The 24,926-nt window shown below is 36.7% G+C and overlaps 1 protein-coding gene across 2 annotated transcripts; it reads left to right on the top strand.

Annotated features, from left to right (window-relative positions):
• Nucleotides 1-1,869: 1,869 nt before the first annotated feature.
• si:ch73-335m24.2 (protein eva-1 homolog C) lies at nucleotides 1,870-24,155 on the top strand. Of its 2 annotated transcripts, XM_039766066.1 has the most exons (8): nucleotides 1,870-2,051; nucleotides 5,967-6,166; nucleotides 7,485-7,608; nucleotides 12,377-12,526; nucleotides 12,979-13,122; nucleotides 15,669-15,740; nucleotides 19,154-19,243; nucleotides 23,138-24,155. In XM_039766066.1, the coding sequence occupies exons 1-8, from the start codon at nucleotides 1,967-1,969 to the stop codon at nucleotides 23,515-23,517; spliced, it is 1,245 nt and encodes a 414-aa protein (XP_039622000.1). In that variant the 5' UTR covers nucleotides 1,870-1,966; the 3' UTR covers nucleotides 23,518-24,155. The 2 variants fall into 2 exon arrangements, with proteins under 2 accessions (XP_039622000.1, XP_039622001.1); XM_039766067.1 differs by lacking the exon at nucleotides 19,154-19,243.
• Nucleotides 24,156-24,926: the final 771 nt, after the last annotated feature.

Raw genomic sequence — 24,926 nt, 5'->3', positions numbered from 1 at the left:
TATCTGTCTGTTTGAAGAAGTAAATAATGAAAAAAAAATCAAAATGCCCCAACTTTCAAACACACAGTAAGCCCCCGAATGTTATGCCATGTGTATTTTTTCTAACTTGTTTGTTTTTTGTATTTTGCTCTTAAGATGAAGGCTATAAGTCTGTCAAAATGGCTGATTAACAGTAGATATAATTATTAACTACAGATCCAGGAGGACAGCAAAACTGCAGCAAGCTTGAAAGAAATACATAAAGAAACAGATGTTTCCACAAGATAAATTACTACATTCTTCTGAGAGCTGCAGTGCTCAGTTACATCCGTCAAGAGACAGCATTCAAACTATGCATGTAATACTTTCCAGGAACTGTGTTTGCCCCTTCCTGACCAGTATAAATTCCACTTGAGCTGTAACAAAGCTTTATGACAAAAAGAGAAAAAAGATACAAAAAGCCCTGAAAAAAGGAGAGGACATTTGGGATTATTTTTAATGGCTTATTAATATAGATAATATATTGGTATTAATGTAAAAAACATACATGTTAAAAAAATACACACTCTGACTGAGCAGATGTAGAGTGCCCCATTCAGAATACTTCAGGACAGTAAAGTGATATGGTAGGTTGTGTAGTATTGGCTGAGGACCAGAAGACTCTCAGGTGGCAGGGGAGTGCTAATAATGGGAGAATTGGGACCTCCTTTGCTTGCTATATAGGAGGGGCAGTCTGGACGCTTCCATGGTTATGTGAACTTTTTAAGACCAACATAGGTCATCTGAAGGAAGGAACTCCTAGGGCCACCAGAGAGAGCTTAACATGACTCCAGAACTTCCTATGGGTTTCCCTGTAAGTAAATAATTCCAAAGAATGTTTTTAGGGAAACTTGAATGTTTAAAATTACAGTATCTGCTAGAGTCATGTTGAGTTTACAAGTCAAGAGGAAAGCTGGAGCAACTGTTTATCTGGCAGCAAGGAAATGTGATGGAAGGCAAAAAGAAAAGTCAGCCAGAGACAGTGAATGAGAGTGAGTGAGAATGGATGTCTGCTTGAAGTTATTAAGCAGATAAGTTACCCCACAATGGGACAAAAGCGGTGACATCCATTCTATAGGTGCTCTTCTGAGCCTTTTGTTCTCATGTATTCCCCTAAAAGCATCCCTTGAATTTGATTTAATAAAGGTGCAAGTGAATGTCAAAGGGTAACTCACTTGATTGGCATGGTCAGAACAAAAGAGGTGGATTTTCAGCCAGAAGGTCAGGGAACGGTCCACATAACTGCCCTGAGAAGCACAATGCTACAAAAGGACACACTCTGTGTTGGTGTGTTTGAGGCCAGTGAAGGGAGATCTCTAGTATCAGGCAAGGTTTTGCATATGTGGGTCCATTGGTGGTATACACATCTAGGCAACTAACCCAGTGTCTGGAGTGAAGTTCCTGTTTGAGGCAGGTTGGAAACCTTCAGACATCTGAATAAATAGACAGCAACGGAGATTCTTTGGATGAGGCTACCGAGGCCCTAAAGCTTTTTGGCATGGGCAGGTGGCACAACATCATCATTTGCTCTATAAGTAAATACCTGCACTCAGAGTTGCACAGAAACTAACTGGCAACTGGCAGTTTTGTGATCTGGTGTTCTTGTAGCTTTTAAGCAAAAAAGTGAGGAGAAAAAAAAATACCTGGGGGCACGAAAAGTAAGCAGAACAGTTGCCCCATCTCTCTAGCATGAATACTGTGATGCATTACTTGTGCATTAAGTAATAATATTTACACAGCAATGTTTTCAATATCAGGAATGGAGAGCCAAGAGTTAAAATTATAGCACATTAATGGCACTCTGTAAGGCAGAATACAAAAAAGTCTTTGTCCAATGTTTCAGACCAGAGTGTCATTGGCTCTTAGCTGCTGCTGGAAGCTGCTTTGGATGACAAGGCTGTCAAATATTTGTTATATTTTGTTGCATTTGTAAGCATTGCTTTACACAATGGCAGTTTTACGTATTGTGGTGTGGTTGCCAATCTCCTTCTTGTTCTTCTCTTCTAGAATTCTCACAGCTCCCCAGTTTTCAGGTAAGTTCTTATATTTTGGACATAAAGTACTTGTCAATATTTATAAGACTGACTGCGCGTTGCCTTGTATAAAGTTTCATTGTGTTTCCGACACTGCTGCTTGATCATCTTTAGATGAGCGGCTACTAACTATCCTATTCCTCTTTCAGCTTCTCCTCTGTGCTTGGCTGTTGCTCAGTATATGGTTACAGGTAGAAATGGGACTGCTACACTTTCAAGACTTTATATGACTATTCTACAAAAAAGTGGCATTACATGTGTTGATTTTTCTACAATCAGTTTTAAAGCTGATGTCTGTAATTTCAAATAAATACTTAAAAACCAGAAACAAACTTAGCTGTTGTTATAAATTTGCCTTGGATGCATTGCTTTTGCTCACAATGAATAGTCTTCTGACAACTGACATTACAGGGCTTTATTGTTTTCATTGCCTGGTACTGAAAGTAAAAAAAAAATGATGCTACCAAATGGCAAAGGAAGGCATTTAAAAAAACACACTAGCTGTCCATAAAAAAAAAAAAAATAGCAAATCTTCCCTCTCCACCAAAATGACTAATAAGGAGTTTATCTGAGCGTGTAATGTAAAATAACATTGCCATACCTTGGTGTGGTGGTTGATGAGTAAACGTGGAAACCATAATGTTGCCAGTTCAGTCTGATGTACTGACTTACTTTATAAACCCTAGTAAGTTACTTACACTGCCTTTGATCTGACTAGAAATGCATGCATGTCCATTAAACATGTTAGCATATCTTGAACTGTGATCACCATCAAAGGTCATTTGATAGATAATTATAAAAGCTCAGAGTGTGTCTGCGTATGAGCCAATGTACCTTGTGTGTCACCATCTTCTTCTTCCAAGGCCACCTCCAGTATGTGTAATGGTGGATTATCCTCTCAAACTGACATCTTCCATTTCACCATTATGTTCCCGGCTGCGTGTGTGTGTCTGACCCATCAGCCTTGTGAAACAACGCCCTACATTGCTCCATAGTGCAGTTCATCTATTGGTCTGTCATCAGAAAACAAATGACATTTCATATAGGCGTGCAAGGAGAAGCAAACTGACTCATGCTTCCCCCAAAGTCCATTAATACTAGGGGAGAGGCAAGTAAAAACAGTATAAATTGTCAACACATTTAATTTGAAATTTGATAATATGCATAAAAGAAAGACTAGTTTGTTAGTAAAATGTTAAGAAAGTCCAGCATTCAACACTAGTATGAAGTAAAGTGACTTCTTTATCTGAACGTGATGAAGGCAGCCTCATGCAGTATGGCTGCAGAGAGTGATAAAGAAGGTGAAGTCATTACCTTATGAAAGCCATTGTTCTGTGTAGTTGTTAAAAATGCTTTAGCTCATTTTTTCTTGAATAATTTGTGTCTGAAAAGATCTCAAATCAGTATCGGTCAACACCATTGCTTTTCGACATCTGGGGTTTTATTATAATGAGATATAAAAGTATATTGTACATTACTTTTTATTTATCTGATTTAGCTACCATTTATTTAATTCCTTCCATGCTAATGTCATCCATGTAGAAAGAAGGGAATTCACATGTGACATAATCTTACTGTTCTACACAGCAACACATTTTATCAAAGCCTTTTACTGTAAATATGGTACATGAAAAACTCATATGTGGATTAAATAATTTAACACTAAAAATACGTATTTATTTTGAATTTGTTTCTAGTGTGACAATTGATAAATATTTGAAAAAAACATGCTGGATACTAAAATAGCCAAAGTGCGTTCATCTCTCTTGTAGTAGCTGTTGTGTATGGGTGTGGGGGTAACGGAGATTGGGTTATGCTCAAAGGTTGGTGGTCCTCATAATATGACAGATGTGAGCTAAGGATAAAAAAATGATTGTTCACTTGTTTTTAGCCCATTCTTTGTTACTTAAAAAGTGAACTTTTGAATACAGTAATGAGTGAGATAACAGTCTGTGCTGATAAGTGGAGAGCAGCATGGGAGACTGGATGGGTATAAAAAAGCATTTCTCACTACATTGTCTTATAAATTCTGTTTTTGTGCCATTGGATGGATGAATGGAATATAAACTGTAATATTCATTTTTTTACAATGAAGGTCACAGATACTATTTGACTAGAAATGGCCGCTATACGTCTTACACAGTTCTTGCAGTTTATAAAGGGGAACAACTCTTGCTTTGAAAAAACAATAGAAAGCTTGTTAAATAGTTTCTTTATAGCTGCGGGTTAGCAGCTCATTAAATCATATAAATATCACATGTTTATACCTTAAGAGGAACAATCATCTGTAACATCTGTCGGTCAACTGAGATAACAGACGTTCTTAGCTCTTGTTACTGTACAGCATATTTGGAGATAAAACCTGGAACTGAATGTGAATGATTGTTTCTCACTGGGCCGTAAAAGCTGTGGTTTTCTTTGTGTTCTTCTAACAAAGAAAGTTTGCGTATCATGTGTTTTCATAGCACGCAAAAAGGATCCTCTTTACGTATGTATGAAGCTCAAGACAAAGGCATTTATCTCTATCTCTAAGATTTTGTTTGTTGACCATTCTTAGAGAGGAGACACTGACACACAGTAAAACAAATCCGGGACATGATTTGAATTGGAAATACAAATTTTATGAGTGTATTTATACATCTGTATGTAGAATATAAAGATAGTAAACTATTTTTCTCAAATATAATACAGTATTTAAACAGTAAAAACTCATTAAACATTAGATGCTGCTTTCACACATTTATTAATTTCTGTTTATTCGTAATATAGTAAATTACAGAAATGCATTTTAGCTATTTTTGAAAAAAAAAATCATAACATATCTATTCATTGTCTGTGGTGGGTTGGCACCCTGCCCAGGATTGGTTCCTGCCTTGTGCCCTGTGTTGGCTGGGATTGGCTCCAGCAGACCCCCGTGACCCTGTATTCGGATTCAGCGGGTTAGAAAATGGATGGATGGATGGATCTATTCATTGCATAATCCAGTTCAGGGTATGGTGGTGGGAGTCATGTAGCAGTGTCAACTTCGACCAGATTTAAGACTTATCATGCCATGTCATTTTCAGGGACACAGGGGTCTACTGCAGCCTATCACGACTAGCACAGGACACAAGGCAGCAACAAACCCTGGACAGGGTGCCAGTCCATTGCAGGGCGAACACACACACACACACACACCCAAGCCAATTTAGTGTCGCCCATCCACCTAGCCTGCATGTCTTTGGACTGTGGGATGAAATCAGAGCAACCAGAGGAAACCACCATAGACACAGGGAGAACGTGCAAACTCCACACAGCTAGGACCTGGGATGCAAACCCTGGTCTCCTTACTGTGAGGTCTACCACTACGCCACCATGCCGCCCCTTCTTTAGTGTGAGATCAATCGATCAATTCAGTAAAGGAACAAATTGAGAGATAATGTGAAGCAGGTCTTCAGCTTCCAGAAGCATCCTTTTATGTCTCCAAAGAAGAGATAGCAATAATTCATCCATGCATTTACAGACCCCACTTAATCCACACAATGATGCAAAAATATTGAAAATAGTACAGTCCTACATAATAAATGTAATGCGTGGAGGTTTAATGGACTAGCACCATGTCTGAGGCTGTTTCCTGCACTGTGCCCATTGCCTCAGGAGATATTCTGGGCACCATGACCACAAATTGGATTAAACAGGTATGACAATGCTACACTGTGTTATTAGAACATGCTAAGCTTAAAAAGTGATTCATCTGAAAACATAGCGTTTGCAATTTTCTGGTGATTTTGTTAAATCTTACCATTATATGAAAAGCATAGCTTGTAAACTGAATGAATTCTCTTAAACGTTATTTTTTTGCACATGTTCCCTGGACTATCTTATCTTGAAGGGTAATGTCATTACTGCCCTATGAACTGACACCTCTCTGTTTAGTTTATTTACAGAAAATTCTGAAGAATCAGACTGCCCATGCATGTGACGGTGAACTTCTCTCAGTGACATGTCCACACAAAACCAGCATAAGTGTCCTGTCTGCCTTCTATGGACGAAAAATCCCCAGCGACTATCTGTGTCCTACCAATGGGGATGTCAGCACGGAAAGCCGCAACTGCTCGTCATTGATAGCTATCCAGGTAGAGAGCTGTGGAGTTTAAAAATATTCTGCTAGTGTGATTCTACTTGTTGAGGATATATGTTGTAATATGACACAAGGTTAGGACAAGAGGCCATTAGAAATATTTTTTTATTTAGAAAAAGTAATGCTGTATATCCCTTAATAGGTTACATACTGTATATATGCAAATGTTCACATTTTTTATATAGTAAAGAGTATATGTAGCTAGACCCAAATTTTAGGAAAGTCCAAATCATGAATTGTAGCACATCAATATATGAATTTTTTAGGGAAGATTCACTGAACTTTTTCTAAATGAATGGGTGGAATGTTATGACAATTTTTTTGGGGGTGTAATGGTTTTCATCCAAATTAATGCTCTAAGAATGGTGCTTAGGTTTTCCTTTGAAAGTTTTACAAGAAAATTGATACAGGGCTTATTAATGATACATCGGCCAGATCTGTTTTGTGGACATTTTTTGTGGTATGAATCCTGAAAACTATTTCTTTAACTACTATATGCCACTAAATTAACATTTTTTTGCAAGTGCTGAGAATAAATGCCATGCAATGGCAGGAGGAAGGCTAACGGCCACATTTAGCAGGCTGGAAACAGAAGTGGAGAACATTGTGTTAGCCCCACTTGATGTCACTGTGCCCTTTGCATAGCGTCAGGGTGAAGCACACCAGAATAGTACTTTTTGTTTTTCTTTAGGGACAGCAGTAGCAGTTTTTTGTTTCTTGGGCTGCAGTGACGTAATTTGCACTTAACTGTCTAAGGCATATGTGAAGTATGCATGGACCAGAAAGCAGCTCCTGGATAAAGAATAAAGATAACCAGCATCTGAGATATCTGCGTCTGGATTTGGTGGGTGAAGTGATGTGAAGATTCAATCAGAGCAAGAAGTATGGTAGTAAGTGTTTGATGAAGAAGGAGGGAACCCCCTGCATTTACACTACTATGTCTATTGTGAATTAAAAATGGTCTTTTACTGTAGATAAACTAAAGAGGGTTACAGAGTCTCACCATAACTCTTCTCAGGGCTGCCCCTTTTCTTTCACATCTCATGAAAATGTGTCTTAGTTTTACTGAGATCTGTACACGAGTAGTCCTGAGTGTAACTGGGCCCTGCGATGACCTGGCCATGTCACGGCTCACTTGGCTGTCTTGCTTTGTGTCCATTACTTCATATAATGTTATCTATATTATAATAAACAAATTCATAAAATGAACAAAGAAGGAACCTTTTAACATATTTCTTTCTATATTATATTATTATTAATCTTATAAAAGCCCTCTAAAGTACTTTTCTGGTTTTGATTTTTTTTTTTTTAAGAAAGTGCACGATGAGTGCCAGGATCAGCGTTCTTGTCATCTGCTTGTCAACAGTCGTGTTTTTGGCAGTGACCCTTGTCCGTCCACCAGCAAATATCTTATTGTTTCATTTAAATGCAAACCCGGTGAGTAGGAAGCAAAAATCTGATTGTCAAAAATTATGTTTTATCCATTCACACAAAAGCAAACTGAAATGTTCTGGGAAACTCAAGTTTCATGTATTTTTTAAAGTATAAAATTTAGTCTTTCTTAGGTTCCCCTCCTACCTTATCATCGAGGGCCTGAATTATGTCTGTTTCTCAAGTGGAGTGAAGGGCTTGGTCAGATAAAGGGTATGTGGAGCAGTGGCAGGGATTTGAAATGTTCTGACTGTGAGTAAAAAAGGATACAGATGAGGGCAATGAAAATCATCAACACAAGATGTGTCAAACATATATTAAGGTAATGACAAGAGTGTCACTGGGGACAATATGTCCTGCATGTGTGCAAGGACACCTGGAAGTTTTGCAAATATGTGTATAGTCTCTATAATCTAACAGAACATTTTGAAGACTGCTTAATAATAATAATAATAATAATACATTTTATTTATATAGCGTCTTTCCCATGCTCAAGGCACTTACAGAATATAAGAAAGAACAGCTGGGTAAACAGCATATAGCATTGTACAAACCAAATAAATAAATAAAGAAGATTAACACAGTAAATTCAGAGAAAGCCTAACAGACAACATAATTGATGGTCTAGCACACACATACTGGTTACATGAGCATCTTGACAGAGAGGTAAACTGAGAGAAGGGGAACGAAGTCAAGTAGAGCTAAAAGCCTTCCTGAACAGATGAGTTTTGAGATGTTTTTTAAAAGAATTCATGGAGTCAGCTGATCTGATTCATTTCGGTCGGTCATTCCAGAGTCTGGGCGCTATACAGCTGAAGGCCCTGTCCAATTCAGACTCACACGAGGCCAAGGCAGGAAGCAAAACTGGACCGGGCAACACTCAATCACATGGTTCACTTAGGCACCTACCACAATGGAGGCCGGTTTAGGACTGGTAATTAGCCCAACACTCCATCTTTGGATAGATTGATGTGCAAGCTACACTCTGACAATGACCAACTGAGGGCTTTGAATGATGGATAGGCTAACCGTAGTATCACCATCTTGCACTTTTTGCCTATAAGTTTAATTTTAATTGAGAAAAAGGTGCAAATCATGTCATTAAAATCAGTTGCTGCATGGAAATAAGCTGTCAGGTATTAATCTTAGTTTTAAAAAATTTTAAAACTGAAGGATCGTTATTTGAAAACTTTATTTTAAAATAAGGAGCGGCAATGCATACAAAATGAAAGTACACCACTGAACAACAATATTCATCATATACATCCAATACTTCTGGGACTGGCAACTGGAGAAAAGAGGAATAAATTAATAACCTCAAACATTGCAGGCTTTACTAATCTTTGACTGCTTAATTATTGTTTTTATTTCTTCCTTTTCTTCCTTCGTGACATGATATTTTTTTCTGATTCAGTGGTAACACTGAAAATTAGGTAATGCAAAAATGACCTAATGGTGTTTTTCACTTTATATATCTAATCTCTTTTTTATATAAATAAATCCTGTGACGAGACAAGACTTTTTAGCCTGGGATGAGATGTGACTTTTTCAGAGAGATACTTTCATGTCCCGCGAGACAAGGCTTTGTACCAAGAGATTTAACCACACCTGGGAGCAGAAATAAAAGAAAGAGTAGATGACAAAGTAGAACACCATAAAGAATTCAAAAACATTGGTGTGATACACATGCAGAGCAGGTTAGAGATAATGAAAGTACTAAAACTTGAAAGTCTCAAAAAAATGATAGTAAAGATCGCATTAGCACAAACAAACAGAAATTATTACTTAGTGAAATAACGGAACAGCGAAAAGAGATTGAATATACGGACATAGGTGTTATGACAGAAGTATGTAGATATTGTTCGGATTTAAAGTTTAAGTCGGAGACTTGTAGATCATCTAATTTGTGCTGCCATCAGGGAAAAGTAGTGTTTCTTCCCAATGAAGAAGCGTATCCGTGAGAATTAAAAGATTTGTTGTTTGGTGAAAATGAAATCCACATACGCAAGCGGCAGAGACGTGAAGTGGCTGGCGTGTAGCACAGGCCGGGGTGTTGGCAAGTGAAGTGAGCAGGGGGCAAAGCTCCCTAGTTTAATTTAAAATAGCTTAAAATAGTCGTATCTGTTGAAATTCCATAGCTTTTCTAGTTACGTTGACATAATTCTCATAGATGTCACATTAACATAATTAAATTACATTCAAACAAACCCATTAAGTATTTTTTCTTTTAACAGAAGCTTCCCTCATCAGGGATTGTTTCCTTTATTTTAATAATAATAATAATAATAATAATTTATATAATGCCTTTCCAATGCTCAATGTGCTTCACAGAGTCTCAGAAAGAACATTTGATATGTATATGTAACATTTGATACAAAATCTCCTGCATAGAACATTAAAAAAGATAAATACAGAATATACAAAGCATTAAAATGAATAAAAGACAATAAACCAGGTCGTCTTCTTTTTCGTCTTCTTTTTCTTCTTCTTTAGACGGCTCCCATTAGGGGTTGCCACTGTGGAAACCAGAGTACAGTAAAATACTAAACTCAATACTTAAAGAAAAAGCCTGAACAAATGACATAATTTGCGATATAACACACACACACACACACACACATAAATTACCCTGAGAATCTGGACAGAGAGGTAAACTGAAAGAAAAGGTAGAACGTCAGGTTAAATTTAACACCTTCCTGAACAGATGAGTTTCAAGTTGTTTGTAAAAGAATGAATGGTGTCAGCTGATTTCCTTAATTTAGGGAGATCATTCCAAAGTCTGGGCGCTATAAAGCCCTGTCACCCATAGAGAGAAAGTTAGTGTTACTCAGAATTATTATTTTTTTAATACTCAAAACATGGTATGCACATTTTCACTATATGCAATTAAAATAAATTGATTTAACTCAAAGTTTTATTTAAGTGATTAATAAGCTACATTTGCATAATGATTACTCATTTCATTGTATTGTGTTCCAAGGGACCCCCACATATTTGTACAGCTGAATAGAAATGTAAAGACTGTTAGCAATTATTTTTTTCTGAATGTCACAGATTTTGTGTGTTTGTGGAAGGTGATTTATGATACTTTTTTTTTCATATTGGCAAATTTGTTACCCACTCTGCATCCTTAAGAATACTGATTCTTTAATGGCACTTTATAGTTCTTTACTGGGTTGTGAGGTTCCTTGTTGAATCTTTGACCAATCACCATTTCATTCTGGGATGAGTTGTTTGCATATGAAGCTGGTTCTTTGTGCTTTGAAAAAAAAAAATAGTAGAAAAAAAATTAAAACCTTCAATGTATGGTAGGCAACCTAGCAGGACACTAAAAGATTAAGAAAACCTGAAGTTGGTCCGTGTTATTGTATGCACAAGAATCCTTTTAAAATCATGACTTACTGGTATTTCACACGTCTGTTACCATCTAGTCGTGGTTATTTACTGTATGGAGTCAGTTACAGATCTAAATAAAGGCTCTTTCTGGGACCTTCATGTGGATGGGTCTTTTGGGAACCTAAAATAGTTCCTCAGTAGCATCACTTGAAGAACCACTCTGGCACCTTCATTTTTAAGACAAAAAATCAAAACATTATTTTTTCTTTGCCTCCTATAAAACAGAATTACTAATGTTAAATTCTGCACTCATCCGAAGTGAATTTAAATAGCCTTCTGTATTTTTAGCTGATTGTGCTGATGAAGTGTAAATGTCTATATAAATATTGGTTGCACCCAATATAATTTAATTAATCTTTTTCTTTTTTGCATGTAAGGAAATAAAAAATTAAATATTAATATATAAATATTCATAAAACTTTTTGTTGAATTAAATTAAGATTTTGTTTGGGACAGAATAATACACAACTAATTGGAAAAGCATTTTTGCCCAACTTAAAAAAATAGACGTGCATTTTTTTTTTAATTGATTCAATGTTTAATCTTTTGGCGTGTACCTTTTTTAAAGTTCCATATAGTTACTAAATTTTATCTTATTTAGTGCAGTAAATACAAATAAAGGATGCGTTGAAATCTTTCCACCTGGAGATTCCGAGAAGCATTCAGTTTGACTGCGGCGCTCCACTTTTCAATATAACTTCTGTACTCATCTGCACAGGTGCATTTGCTTGATGCATCCATCATATCTTTCTATAACCAATCACATTGGGGCTTAGAGGTAGACGGAGTCTGTCCCAACAATACTCGCACACGTGCACACACCCACTGTACACAGTTTAGTGTAGCCAATCAAGCTGACAGTCATGTCTTTTAAGGATATTGGGAGGAAGATTCGGCATGCAGATAAACGTTCATATATACGATGACTGAGCATGGGATATGAACTCGTGATCCCGGAGTTCCTAAACACTGCCTCTTTATGTCACTACGCATTTATTATATTAGTAGAATAATTTCCCCGCGTATAAGGGCATCTAGGTCTGAACTCTTGGACATAAAGAAAGATCCCAAAGCTTTGCTTATGTTGTTTTTTTAAGTCCATTAGCTTAACTCACTTTGTTGCAAACTTAACACAGAGTTCACAAGTAAGCGTTGGAAGGAAAGGCTTAAACAAAGAAAAGACTAGCATGAAAACATCCTGAGGATTTCCTTCAATATAGCTGTATGATGCCAGAGAATACCGGGACAGTATCTGGAAGCTTTCTTCAAAGTTAAAGTGTTGACTGGCAATTGCAGTTCACACTTGTTAAATAATCACTTTAATCATATTTTCTCTTTCATTTCTTCCTAATACATATTCTTTATATAATTTCTGAAGAAAACCATCGGAGCAAGACCGTCTGTGAGAATGGGAAACTGAGACTGGTTTGCAGGAATCAGACAGTCCTGGCCATTTATTCTGCTACATTTGGTCATCTCCATCAGCCAAATCCCGAGTGCCCACAAGATAACGCATGGCCCGACATAGGTGAGCTCCTTTATGATTTGATCAGAACATATTGTGTGTGTAGCATGTTTAAAATCCATGGACGACACTGAAGCTGTATAGCTAGCTAGTCCATTAAACTTCTTTCTGCTGCCCTCACAAGTAGCAGCACTTTGCTCAGAAAAAAAAGACGTTTTATATTCTATGTGAGGATTCGTGCCCCCTCTAGTGGTGACAATGTGCAGTATTTCATCATACATTACACACGACAGGTAGGTTACGGCCTCGCATTATTGTTACAATGCCATGGCTGTGAGTTTAAACTTCTAACTTATTTCATTTTATATGAAGAAATCAATTGATAAATATTAATTGTAGGGCTACTCAATAATTGAAAATTGATTTGGAAACTTTTTTAATGATGAGTCAGTTACAACAAGGGAGGGCTTAGGGTTTTTAGGCTCACATTTGATCTTGCATTTTGTATTTGCCAGACTGTCTTTCCTACACAACTCTCAAGAAAGTCTCTCGGAGGTGTCATGGCAAACCTAATTGCTCCCTGACTGCTGATACTCAGACATTTGGTGATCCGTGCTACCCAGGACTGAGAAAACACCTGAGGGTGTCCTATACGTGTGGTAGGTGCTTCTTGTAATTGGCATTTGCTCTTTGTAACTGGAAAAAAATAATTTTTGAGCAAATGTTTACTGATATAAATTCTTGTGTTTAGAAGAAATATGTTTGCTTATTAAAGGCTTGAAAAAGATATGAGTGAGCTTGCCATTTATGATCATTTAAATAATTGGCGATACATATATTCACTCACTCATTTTAGACAGGTCAGCTAGTTAAGGGTTACTGTCACAAAATATGGGCATCTGGTAATGGTGGGCATAAAGACAGCAAAGTAGCCAGTCAGTATCCAACCCGCTATATACTATCACAGGGTCACAGGGGTCTGCTGGAGCCAATGCCAGGGCGCAAGGCAGGAACAAATTCCCAGGCAGGGCACACACAACACCCATAGAGAAAAACAAAATGGTGTCAGCAACATAACAAAATATTTTTAATGAGATTAAATAAGGTCAGTCAGTCATTTTCCAACCCGCTATATCCTAACACAGGGTCACGAGGGTCTGCTGAGCCCACCGCAGGGCACACACACACACACACCAAGCACACATTAGGGACAATTTAGGATAGCCAATGTGCCTAACCTGCATGTCTTTGGACTGTGGGAGGAAATCCACGCAGACACGGGGAGAACATACAAACTCCATGCAGAGAGGACCCGGGAAGTGAACCCAAGTCTCCCTACCCACTGTGCCACTGTGCTGCCCAACAGCACAGTAGTTAGTGCTATTTCCACATAGCTCCTTGGTTCAACACCTGATTAAGAACACTGTTGAGAACTCTCCCAGCCTGGTATTTTTTTCATCGGCAGGAAAGCTTTGCCAAACTTCAATTGTTATCCTTGATAAATTCCCCTGGCAGTCCCATGTGTCCCCCCTCATCCTTAATAAAAGGGCTAGGCAGCCTTACAGTCTCCTGATAACTTGATCCTGATAACCATCTTGCTGCCTACTATTATCTTAAAAGTAATTAATTCAATTAACCCTCCTTTTTTTAAATCAGTCACCTTTCTCCTATAGGCATTCCACTTAGAAGAGTGACTAATTAACTGTAGTAACAGTCCTGACTGTTATAATGACTGCAATTTATATGTTCTGATAGCCGGCATTTGAGTGTTCCTCTAACATGTTGTTTTCCTCTTTCATCTCAAAGATATGTATATCAGGCCACATAATGAGTCTGAATTGGCCCAACATGAAAGAGTGAGTGTGGGTTTATGTGTGACTTTGCCCTTCAGTGGATTGGCATCCTTTACAAAGTTCGATCCCACCTTGCACCCAATGGTGCTGAGATAGGTTTCAGCTCCCAGGAATCCTATAGCAAACAAAAAGTCAGCTCAGAAAGCACAGATAAAGGTAAAACCTTCATAATATTCACTTTACCTCCAGGGATTCAGATTCATTTAGTGCATGGAGAAGTGTAGAGATTTGCTCAGACAGTCCAGTCTGTATGTTTTACAATGCAAATCATCTCAAAGCCCTTTAAATTTATAAAGAATATAATCTACAAATGAATCCATGGTTTTTCAAGCATCTGTTTGGGGACGTGACCCCTCATAAGAAAAAAACACCAAAAAGACCCCTTATAAGAACAAAAAATCAAAAAAGAGATTTCCTTAATATCTATTTGGTTCTACTAGACAACAACGAGATCAGAAAGAAATAAAATGGAGACATGTTCTTTTGTCTCCTACTTCTCTGATTTTTCTCCTCAAAGAAAATACCCCGATAGTTTCACAAGTGTCTCCTCTTGAGTTTCAGCAGAGATACCAGCAAAGATATCACAAGGGGTTCAGATTCTCCAAGTAGTGTATTTGTTTAACGATGTAAAATTATTTGCATTGTGTGCTCAGTAACATGTGCTGAAATGTATTGACAGTTGTTTGTGGTAATAAAACATTTACAGTAACTTTAATTAGAAACCTGTAGTCCTTGTGCCTGAATAATACTATTAGTTGCTCTAATTTATATTGCTGTGCTCCAATTAAAGCACACTGATTCTAGAAGAAAAGGAATACAGTTTGGTATAGTGGTTAAGAATTTGGACTTCAAACCCTGAGGTTATGCATTCAAATCCCACTACTGACACCATGTGCCCATTAGACCGTCACTTCATTTGCCTGTACTCCAATAGGAAAGACAAAAGAAATTTAACCAATCATATCTCAAATGTTGTAAGTTACCTTGGATAAAGACATCAGACATTAGTCTAATAATAAGTAAAAGATACAGATTCCTCCAAACTAAGAAGAGCTCGCCAAACCAAATTCTCATATTTATCTCATTTACCTCAGTTATATCTCATGTCTCCTTTCTGTGTAAAACTATTTCTCCTAAGGAATTTTAGGAAAAAACATCTGTGGCAAAGTTAATTCTTAAATGAAACAAAAATGAGAATCTCTTTTACTGTAAGTCTCATGAACCATTAAAGATCAACCACTGTGTAATACATTTTTCCTATGGGCCTGAGATTTGGTCTTGCCACACATTTTAACAACTTTTTTGGCTTTCTTTTACCCTCATTTAACAGAATCAATTGTATTTTTTTTTAGTACCAAGAAGCCTTCTGGATGAAGCTGGACGAGATGCACCAGATCCCTTTTCTATTTCCAATTACAACCATGGTAAATAGTTTTCCTCACATTTAGTTCAAAAGAATCTCTGCATTTCCTTTCTTACAAGTATTTAATTCCTAAGATTTCATTCCTTAGACCTTAAGAGTGGAAAAGTGCACTATATTTTTGAATCCACTCTGGCCCAACCTTAATATAATGTAATGCTAAGTGTTGCCTTATTTGCACACATACAGTACATATAGAGCTGCTGTCTGCCATTAAAGACCCCTGGTTTTGCTTCCCAAAGAACTTTGTCTTATTAGGCAGAGTAGTGGCTCTGAGGCTAAGGATCTGTACGGGTATCTGGAGGGTTTCTGGTTGAAATCCATTTACTGCCAGAAGAGATCCTACTCTGTTGGGTCCTTGAGCTAGGACCTTAACTTAAATATTGCTCTAGGGGTGCTGTACAATGGCTGACCCTGTGCTCTGACTTCCAAAGGTCATGCAAAAAGACCATTTCAACTTGGGGATTAATAAAGCATATCAAATCAAAAATCATATATTTACTAATAAAATTTTCCCAAAGATTATACAGTAAAACCTGCGGTGGGTTGGAGCCCTGCCCGGGGTTTGTTTCCTGCCTTGCACCCTGCGTTGGCTGGGATTGGCTCCAGCAGACCCCCACGACCTTGTGTTAGGATATAGTGGGTTGGATAATGACTGACTGACTGACTGACTATACAGTAAAATGAAATTCTACAAAGCACCCTAATTTCTGTATAATAATCACAAATGCATTTCAGCAATCTCTCAGGAAGTGAACTGCCATTTTAAATTGACACTCTGCAAGTAAGTGTGAGTGTGTAATTGAGTCCTGTCCACCCTATCATGGATTATTTCCTGCCTTGCACTTAGTGCTGCCATGATAGGTTTCTGTTGTATCAGATTAAGAAGGTTTAGTAAATATATGAAAGGAAAACAGTATAAGGTTATAAATCAAAGTGTGTGATTCTTTAAATAACATGCAGGTTTAAAATTAAAGAGAGAATTAGAATGAATAACACTAGTGATTCAAACACAGTTTTTAATCTCATTTTCTGTATTCATGAGTTTTTCTTTATTTTCAGGATATGACGTACTTTTATATTAAATAAAGGGGTCTTAAACATTGTAATGCTGTAACAGTGCATTCTTCCTTGGCTGGAACAAACCAGAGGGAGAAAATTTTATCTGATTGAATTTTTTGTTGAATGATAAGGATAAAAGTTGCTCTGATTCAATAATCACAGTCTTTGAGTGTTATCTAAACTGAACAATTGGCACAGAGGCATAGTGGTAGCGCTGCTGCCAAAGACATGCAGGTTAGGTGAACTGGTGACACTAAATTGGCCCTAGTGTGTGTTAGGTGTGTGTCTTTGCCCTACGATGGACTGGCACCCTGCCCAGGGTTGGTTCCTGCCTTGTGCCCTCTGCTATCTGGGATAGGCTCCAGCAACCCCTGTAATCCTGGTCTGTATTAAGCAGGTTAGAAAATGACATGACATTGTATTTTAATAATTTCTTTAGTAACATTGCCTACTAACTTGTGTGACGTAGAAAGCCTTTGTATGAAATGTAGTAGATTTGCTTTGGCTTAGGTCACTGTTACCTGGATGTGCTCATAAGCGTTTTGCGGCCAAAACACTGACAAGACACTGGCCTCTAATTGCAACAACTGGAAAACATAACAGTATGGTGGCAGCAATTTGCTGTTGCTTCACGGCTCAAGCGACATGGGTCATGGAAACCCCTGCACATGATATGAGTTTTAATAGATCTCAGGTACAGTATGCAGGAGAACTGACCCAATATGAGTGAGAGTGGGTGGTACTGTGGTTTCTACATCAATGTTCCAGAGTTCTTGGTTCTAGTCAAAGCTTGGAAACTGTCTATGTTGAGTTTAGCATTCCCTCTGTATTTTCATCCACATACCAACAGATAAGTGTAACAGAAATGGGAGATTCTAAAACAAACCCAATGAGAAAGTGTGTGTGTGTGTATCCAGGGTTACTTCCTGTCTTTGGCTTGCTACTACTAGAACAGGCTCCAGCTCCCACAATCCTTAAGCAGGAAAGATGCATGAGTGAGTGTGCTCTGCAGAAATTCTACCCTGTGTTTAATGCTGCTGGAATAAGTGTCCACTTCATGCGGATCATTAGGTAAAGATGCTCTGAGAATAGATGCATGGATAACTATAACACAGTGCTTTTTAAGACCAATTAGACAAACAAAAGTGACATATGTGGAGGTTGTGAAAACTGAGCATGGGTGATAATGCTAGCTGAAAACACCCACCCTTAGCACAAATCAGAATTGTTTTTTTTTTTAATTTGGGGTCATTATACAGTAGTGAAGAGTAATGATGATGTTATTTTATAAAATAAAGAGAAGTAAAACTGTGTTTTACTGGTAATGTGTAATACTGGTAATTGACAGTGCAGACCTTCAAATAACATTCTGAGTCTGTACACTGATTAGGGCGCTTTATAATAAGGAACAGAATGAATTTGAATAAATGTATTATAATGGTGAGAATGTTTACCATTATTTCAGTGGCTAAAGATTAATTCTTTGTCTGCTCACTGCGGGTTCTAATCTGGATCCTGAGTTGGTTTGTGGTGGGTGCGGCAATGCACTGTATCAGTGCGTGTTCCTAATCTCCTCCTCCTCCTCACTGCTGGTGTGGCATCTATAAATTCTATTTATGTCTGTACAGCTTTCTTAGGTTACTATAGTGTCGGATTACCGCAGAAGGATGTGTGGCTTATGTCAAATGGTTTCTTGAAATTCAGTGTTGAGTGTGAGTGTGCGCTGCAATGGACTGTGAGTGTCGAGTGTATGACAGTGTGCTGCAATTAACTGTAGCTCCATTTGCTTCGTGTCTTGCATTGAGCGTTCTTGCTCTGTATGTGATAATAAAGTATAAAAGAGCACATTCAGAAAAAGGACGGGTTAAAAGAGGGTGTAGTCATTTAGCACAAGATCTTTTTCAGAGCAGAAAAAGAGAACTCAGAACTTACTGTGCTAGTTTTTAAGCTTGGCTGCACTGCAAAAAAATTCTTTACAACATGACATTAAATCTTGTTTTCCTTATTTTAAGAATTATTGACTTATCAAAAAACAATTGCATTTACGATTATTTAGCTTACTTTAAGAAATCTTGTCAAGTACATTTTGCTTACCCCTCTGGCAGACGTTTTTTTTTTAGCTAAATAAAAGCAAAAGAACTCCCATTTAAAGTTTTTATCTAGTTTTTGCATATGTCATTTTTGCAGTGTGGGGGAGGGGGAACAAATGTGAATTACCAAAAAGTACTGTATACGAGTTAGTAGTCAAGGTAAACATCATGTCCAAAAGTAAAATATTAATTTGGTTTTATTACCAGTTCTTGAAAATTCATGATTCCCTGTCTGGCCCTAAGTTTAGTCCTTCTTTACCTGCAGGTGGCTGGTACACTGGTCCTGGAGTAATCAGGCCTCAGCAGAACTGGGTGATATTTACCAGCACTTTGGCCAGCATTAACCGAGTGTGGGGTACGTCTCTGTTTGCTGTCTATAAGCGTGAGGCTGCCCCTCCTGGACTTTGACTTACTAAAAATCCATAAGCAACTACATTTTTCAAAGCTGTTGAACTCTATTTAATTTTAATGTGACATTGATTTATGTTTAAAATGAAAATATGTGAGAAAGCATCATCTAACTGCAAAATTTGCCATGTACACTTGAGTATGCCTTGTCATGAATTAACATTTCCAAGATGGTTTTCTGCTTTGTGCCTGAACAGACTTATTGTAGTCATTTAAGAATGACTAATGTGGGCACCAAAAAAAAAAAAAGATTTAATTAAGCAAGATGTTTTAGTGAAAAGCTGACATGGCCACTCATCATGAAATTGGTTTAAATAAATCCTAGAGGTCACCATGTTTCATCCAGATCTGGTAGCAAAATAAAGTACATTAAAATTATATCCTGCAGGAGGAGTTTGAGTTCTTTTAAAACATAACATGCTAGCGTTAAGAGATGTTCAAAATATATATTTATTACTGTTTCATTAGTAGAGACACACTATCAATTTTTAAAACTTGCAGCATCTGCTTTGCACATCATACTGCAAATTTTGAGGAACACACAGTTCTACAAATTTGCTGTTATTTTTTCTAGAAACCTTAACATTGAGTAATGAATTAACTGTACATTTTTAGAAGAAATTATTAACAAATTAGCAGAAAGTTCTAGAGAACTGGTTACGTCCTTGTTTTGGAATTGTTTGTGTATCTAAGGAAATACTGCTGGCAGAGAGTCCTCTTGTCTCCTCAAGGAACACTTGTTCCTTGGTACTCATTCCTTTCCTTCCTTTTTCTTTGGCTTCCCCAAAGAAAGAGTTTTCTTCCATCTCTCTTGCCACAATAGTGATGTGGTGCTTAGGGAGACTGTCTATCACCTGGCTTATAGGCAAGGCAGGACTTAACAGTCCAGGTCTTAAGGACTGAGGTTTCCACCTTTCTGGGGAGAGAACAGACAGATGTGTTAAGCTTGGGTGAGAGACTCCATCCTTTCCTGTGTTTCTCTGAATTTCAATCCTGTAGAAAATTGGACATGAGATCATATTTAGGACAAATATGAACTATACCCAATTCACATTTTTAGATTGTGTTTTGCATTTAGAGTCCCTTTATATCACACAAAAGTATTTACATAATTATTATTATTTATTGAGCAAATGCCTTTATCCAAAGCTACTTAGGAATATATATATATATATATATATATATATATATATATATATATATATATATATATATATATATATATATATATACACACACACACACATACAGTCAGAATGATTTAAAAGTGCTGTGTTTGGACTTTCTGACTCACAGCATGCTTTGATCTACTTCATGAAGGATAAGGATGTCTTAATTTGTACATGGTTTTATCATTTAAACACAACAGTTTATTTACATTATATTACTTATATACTTTGTGAAGTAATGACTGAAGTGAATAAAAGACTCACAATGTCTGTCTGAGCAGTTTTTCCCTGAGTGTTAATGGATATTCAAGGGAGTTACTATAGAGTATAGCCTCCCAAACAATGTCAGAACATCAATCTAGCTGTTTTCTGAAACTGAGTATTCTAAATTAGGAATTTCAGGGATAGAGAGCTGTTCCCAGCAGCATCCAGCACATAGCAGTAGGCATCCCTGGGTGGAGAGCCAGTTCATCATTGCAAGGTACACTCAGACAAATGTCCACACTCATTCATACTGGGCTAATTAACCTGACTCACATCGTTGGGATGTGAAAATAAGATCGTTTTCCAGCAGAAAAACTCCCTACAGATATGGGAAGAATGTGCAAACTCCATGTAGACGATGACTGAGCCAGGGCATGAACTCAGTCTCAGGAGTTATTACGAAGTAACAGTTTCCAAGGAATGCAATTCAAGAACTACAAATTAGATGACAACTGACTAATCAGTTTGTGCAGAAAGGAAACAATAATTTGGTTTATTGAATTCTTTACAGTATGGTTACCTAAAACAGCCTTGTGCAAATACAGTAATCCCTCCTCGATCGCGGGGGTTGCGTTCCAGACCCCCCCGTGATAGATGAAAAATCCGCGAAGTAGAAACCATATGTTTGTATGGTTATTTTTTATATATTTTAAGCCCTTATAAACTCTCCCACCCTGTTAATATTATTAGAGCCCTCTAGATATGAAATAACACCCTTTAGTCAAACGTTTAAACTGTGCTCCATTACAAGACAGAGATGACAGTTCTTTCTCACAATTAAAAGAAAGCAAACATATCTTATCTTCAAAGGAGCGCCGTCAGGCGCAGAGAACGTCAGAGAGAGCGCTCGCAAAGAAAAGCAAACAATCAAAAAATCAATACGTGCTTTTAAGTTTGCCCGAAGCACCGCGATAAAGCGGCATTTTGTAGAGGAGCGTCCGTGTTCTCTGTGCAAACAGCCCCTCCGTCAGGCAGAGAGAGTGAGAAAGATAGAGAGAAGCAAACAAGCACAGCGCGGGAAGCATATCTTATAGCATTGAGGAGTTTTAGTTAATATGTAATACATGCTCTGATTGGGTAGCTTCTAAGCCATCCGCCAATAGCGTCCCTTGTATGAAATCAACTGGGCAATCAAACTGAGGAAGCATGTAACCTAAATTAAAAGACCCATTGTCCGCAGAAAGCGGTGAACCAGCGAAAAATCTGTGATATATATTTAGATGTGCTTACATTTAAAATCCGCGATAGAGTGAAGCCGCGAAAGTCGAAGCGATATAGCGAGGATTACTGTACTGCAAGAAGTCTCCCTTCCATAAAATTATCCCTTTATGTCTCACAACTGTGTGGGCTTGTTGTTGGACACAATTACTGGTGCAAATATGGTGTTGTAAGTAGTACCATCTGCCTGCGTGTTATATCGGTGGCTGTTTTAACACACTGCATTCTATGGCTTAATGCTCATTGTATTTAAAACCATCAGACATTTTTTTTTCTTTTTCAAGTTTTCTTTCACTTTAGTCATTGTAGAGTGTATCTGAGAGGGGTTTGTTGTTTGTCATAATATACTCATTTTATTTATTTATTGAGCTTCTGTAAAAAGATAAATTTCCCCTCGGGGACAAATAAAGTTCTACCTGTCAGAAACATTAGTCTATCATAGTTATTTTTACGACTATGAAAGAAAAAAAATCACAGTAAAGGTTTTTGTGAAATGTGTTATTTTTTGTAATTTTAAGGCATGCTCTGTATGTATTTCAGTAATGGACTTATTTTTTAAAATATGTAATTACTTTTAGAATGTATTGGGCTGATTCCTGTCTTAAGCTCATTGATGCTAGCTCAGGGTAACTGTATCATTATGATACAAATACCATGAAAGAAACCTTAACACTAATTTATATTTTTGTTTGAAATAACTGAAAAAGATGTGCTGTATATATAAAAAATTATAAGACAGAAATGATTATATTGCTAAAATTAAAAGTTCAGTTTTAATTCCTGTTAAAGAAAAACTGAATTTCTAAAATAAAAAAGATATTCTGTAAATTTTATTTGTAAAGCAACACTCAGTCAAGCATATAATTTGCATCAGTTTAGCAGTATATACTTTTAGTCCTGTGTTTTCAGATAGTGCAGTTTAATTATTCTTCCGTGCGACTTTGTAAAAGTTTCATTAAAAGTCCCTGCTAGTGTTTAGCATATCGTAAGCATGATAGTACTTTAAAATTATATAACCAACATTGTGCTCATGTTTTAAACATACTATATTAAGTATAGTATATAATTAATTTAGTTTTCCTGGTAAAACTATTTGGTAATAAATTGTCATGATGGATGTATTTTAGAAGTGACTTAGATCAACTTGTTTAAGACTAAACACTTACTTAATTTTGCATTCTCATCCTTAGGCCTCCCAGAAGCAGTGGCATTGTACTTTGTTTCTGGGATTTGTGCTGGCCTTGTCTTCCTTTTCTGTATATTTGGACTGAAGGCGACTCTGGTTCAAGATGTAAAGAATCTTTGCTCTGATCTGAATGGAAAGGTAAAAACAGTGAATGAAGAGGAGCCCAAGCAAGAAGAAACAGATGACTCTGATGATGATGATACATCTTCTGAGTCATCCTTCCGTCGACTGGCCCGGTCATACCATACTGCAGAAAATGTCTTCAGCCCAGAGATGACAGCAGAGATAATTGAGAGAGCTGAAGAAAAGATTGAGAATGAGATTTGGGTGCATAGAAATTCTAGCCCTTATGCCATTCATAAGATCAGAATAGCCACACAATAACAGAGTGCTTATAAATGTTTCAGAAAAAAGAAAATGAAAATAGAAACTTTGTTTTTTGTACATACTTAATTTAGAATATGTTAAGAAATAAGTTATTGCAATTGATAAGTAGTATCTAAGAACGTTAATATCTAACATAAAAGTTAATTCAATTAAATTACAGGTTCAAGTTAGATATAACAATATGATATTTATTTTCATCTTCGGTTTGTCCAGTGAATCTCTCTTGTTACATAAACAGTTTAAAGCCAAATACTGCTACATAGTTTAGTTTTTCCATATTCAACTGATTTCCATGCTGTGATCATTTTTAATAACTCTATATAACAGAACATCTATTTTCAAACATAATAAGTGCTTGACAGAACCACCATCACCATGTTCATTCATAGTTGCTCATCTTCTATACATCTCACCTAACTCACAAATTCTCCTTCCAAACCCCTGTTCATATCACCTGAAACAAACCCAAGTTTAGGTGAATTGCAACATTAAGTATGGTAAAGAGTTCTGAAACTGTTAGAATTATTTTTTTGTTTTGGTTTTGATCTTTTTTCCTGGGAACAGTTTTACTTTACTTAGTTTAATGTAATCTGAAAAATTACAAAATAAATTCAGATCATCCGTAAATAACTATCTTTATTGGCATTGTTTCTTTGCATTTGTAATGTAAAATATGTAGCAAAAACCTACAAATATGTTGTATGAAAGAAATAACATGTTGGAAGATCGTGGATATACAGTAATAAGAAAAAATAAGTTGGTATTCTTTTAGGCCTATGATTCTACTATTAACGCACAACTAACAATCATATGTCCCCTTCAAGTCTTATTGTTAGAGAAAATGAACTTTGGGTGGAAAACAGCACAAAACAAATTTTAGTTTATCATAATGCATTAAACAATAAATAAACAAACAAGTTGAAGAACAAAATGTTGCATCTCTTGAATACTGTGCACTAATATAAATTTTATACTTGAACCACAAAATCAAACTTAAGTGTAGTTTTGATGGTTTTGATAGAATGACACATAAAAGAATAAAGAATATAAAGTAATTTATTCTTCAATCTTACTAAATGAAAGTTCAAAAAAATGATTTAACATCTAAACCCTCTACGTAGTTAGTGTAATAACTAAAGTTAAAAATGGCATAGCGGTATATTTCCAAATGTAAAATTTCTCTATTTACTTAAGGCATGAACACAATTATATATGCAGTTCCATACAAAGGTTTGGATGTTTGATGTAAAATAGAAACAACTTCAACAGTAAATAAACTAAAACAATGGCATTTTATGAAAATGTTAATGGATAGTTATGATTATCTATTTGTGTAAACAATCAAAAGAGTAAATATGGCATTTGCAAACATTTGGTCATCCCTTCATTTGTAACGCCTCAGAACT

Source organism: Polypterus senegalus, chromosome 10, assembly GCF_016835505.1.
Source record: "Polypterus senegalus isolate Bchr_013 chromosome 10, ASM1683550v1, whole genome shotgun sequence".
NCBI classification, from domain to species: Eukaryota; Metazoa; Chordata; class Cladistia; order Polypteriformes; family Polypteridae; genus Polypterus; species Polypterus senegalus.
The sequence above is the reverse complement of the archived record's forward strand: the minus strand, read 5'-3'. Positions and strand labels throughout refer to the sequence as shown.

What these genes read in the sequence shown, in the direction of transcription:
- si:ch73-335m24.2 (XM_039766066.1), top strand. Translation starts at nt 1,967, where the DNA reads ATGGCAGTTTTACGTATTGTGGTGTGGTTGCCAATCTCCTTCTTGTTC. An exon ending in CGTCATTGATAGCTATCCAG is followed by an intron (nt 6,167 to 7,484) that starts GTAGAGAGCTGT and finishes TTTTTTTTTAAG; the next exon opens with AAAGTGCACGATGAGTGCCA. An exon ending in TTCATTTAAATGCAAACCCG is followed by an intron (nt 7,609 to 12,376) that starts GTGAGTAGGAAG and finishes TAATTTCTGAAG; the next exon opens with AAAACCATCGGAGCAAGACC.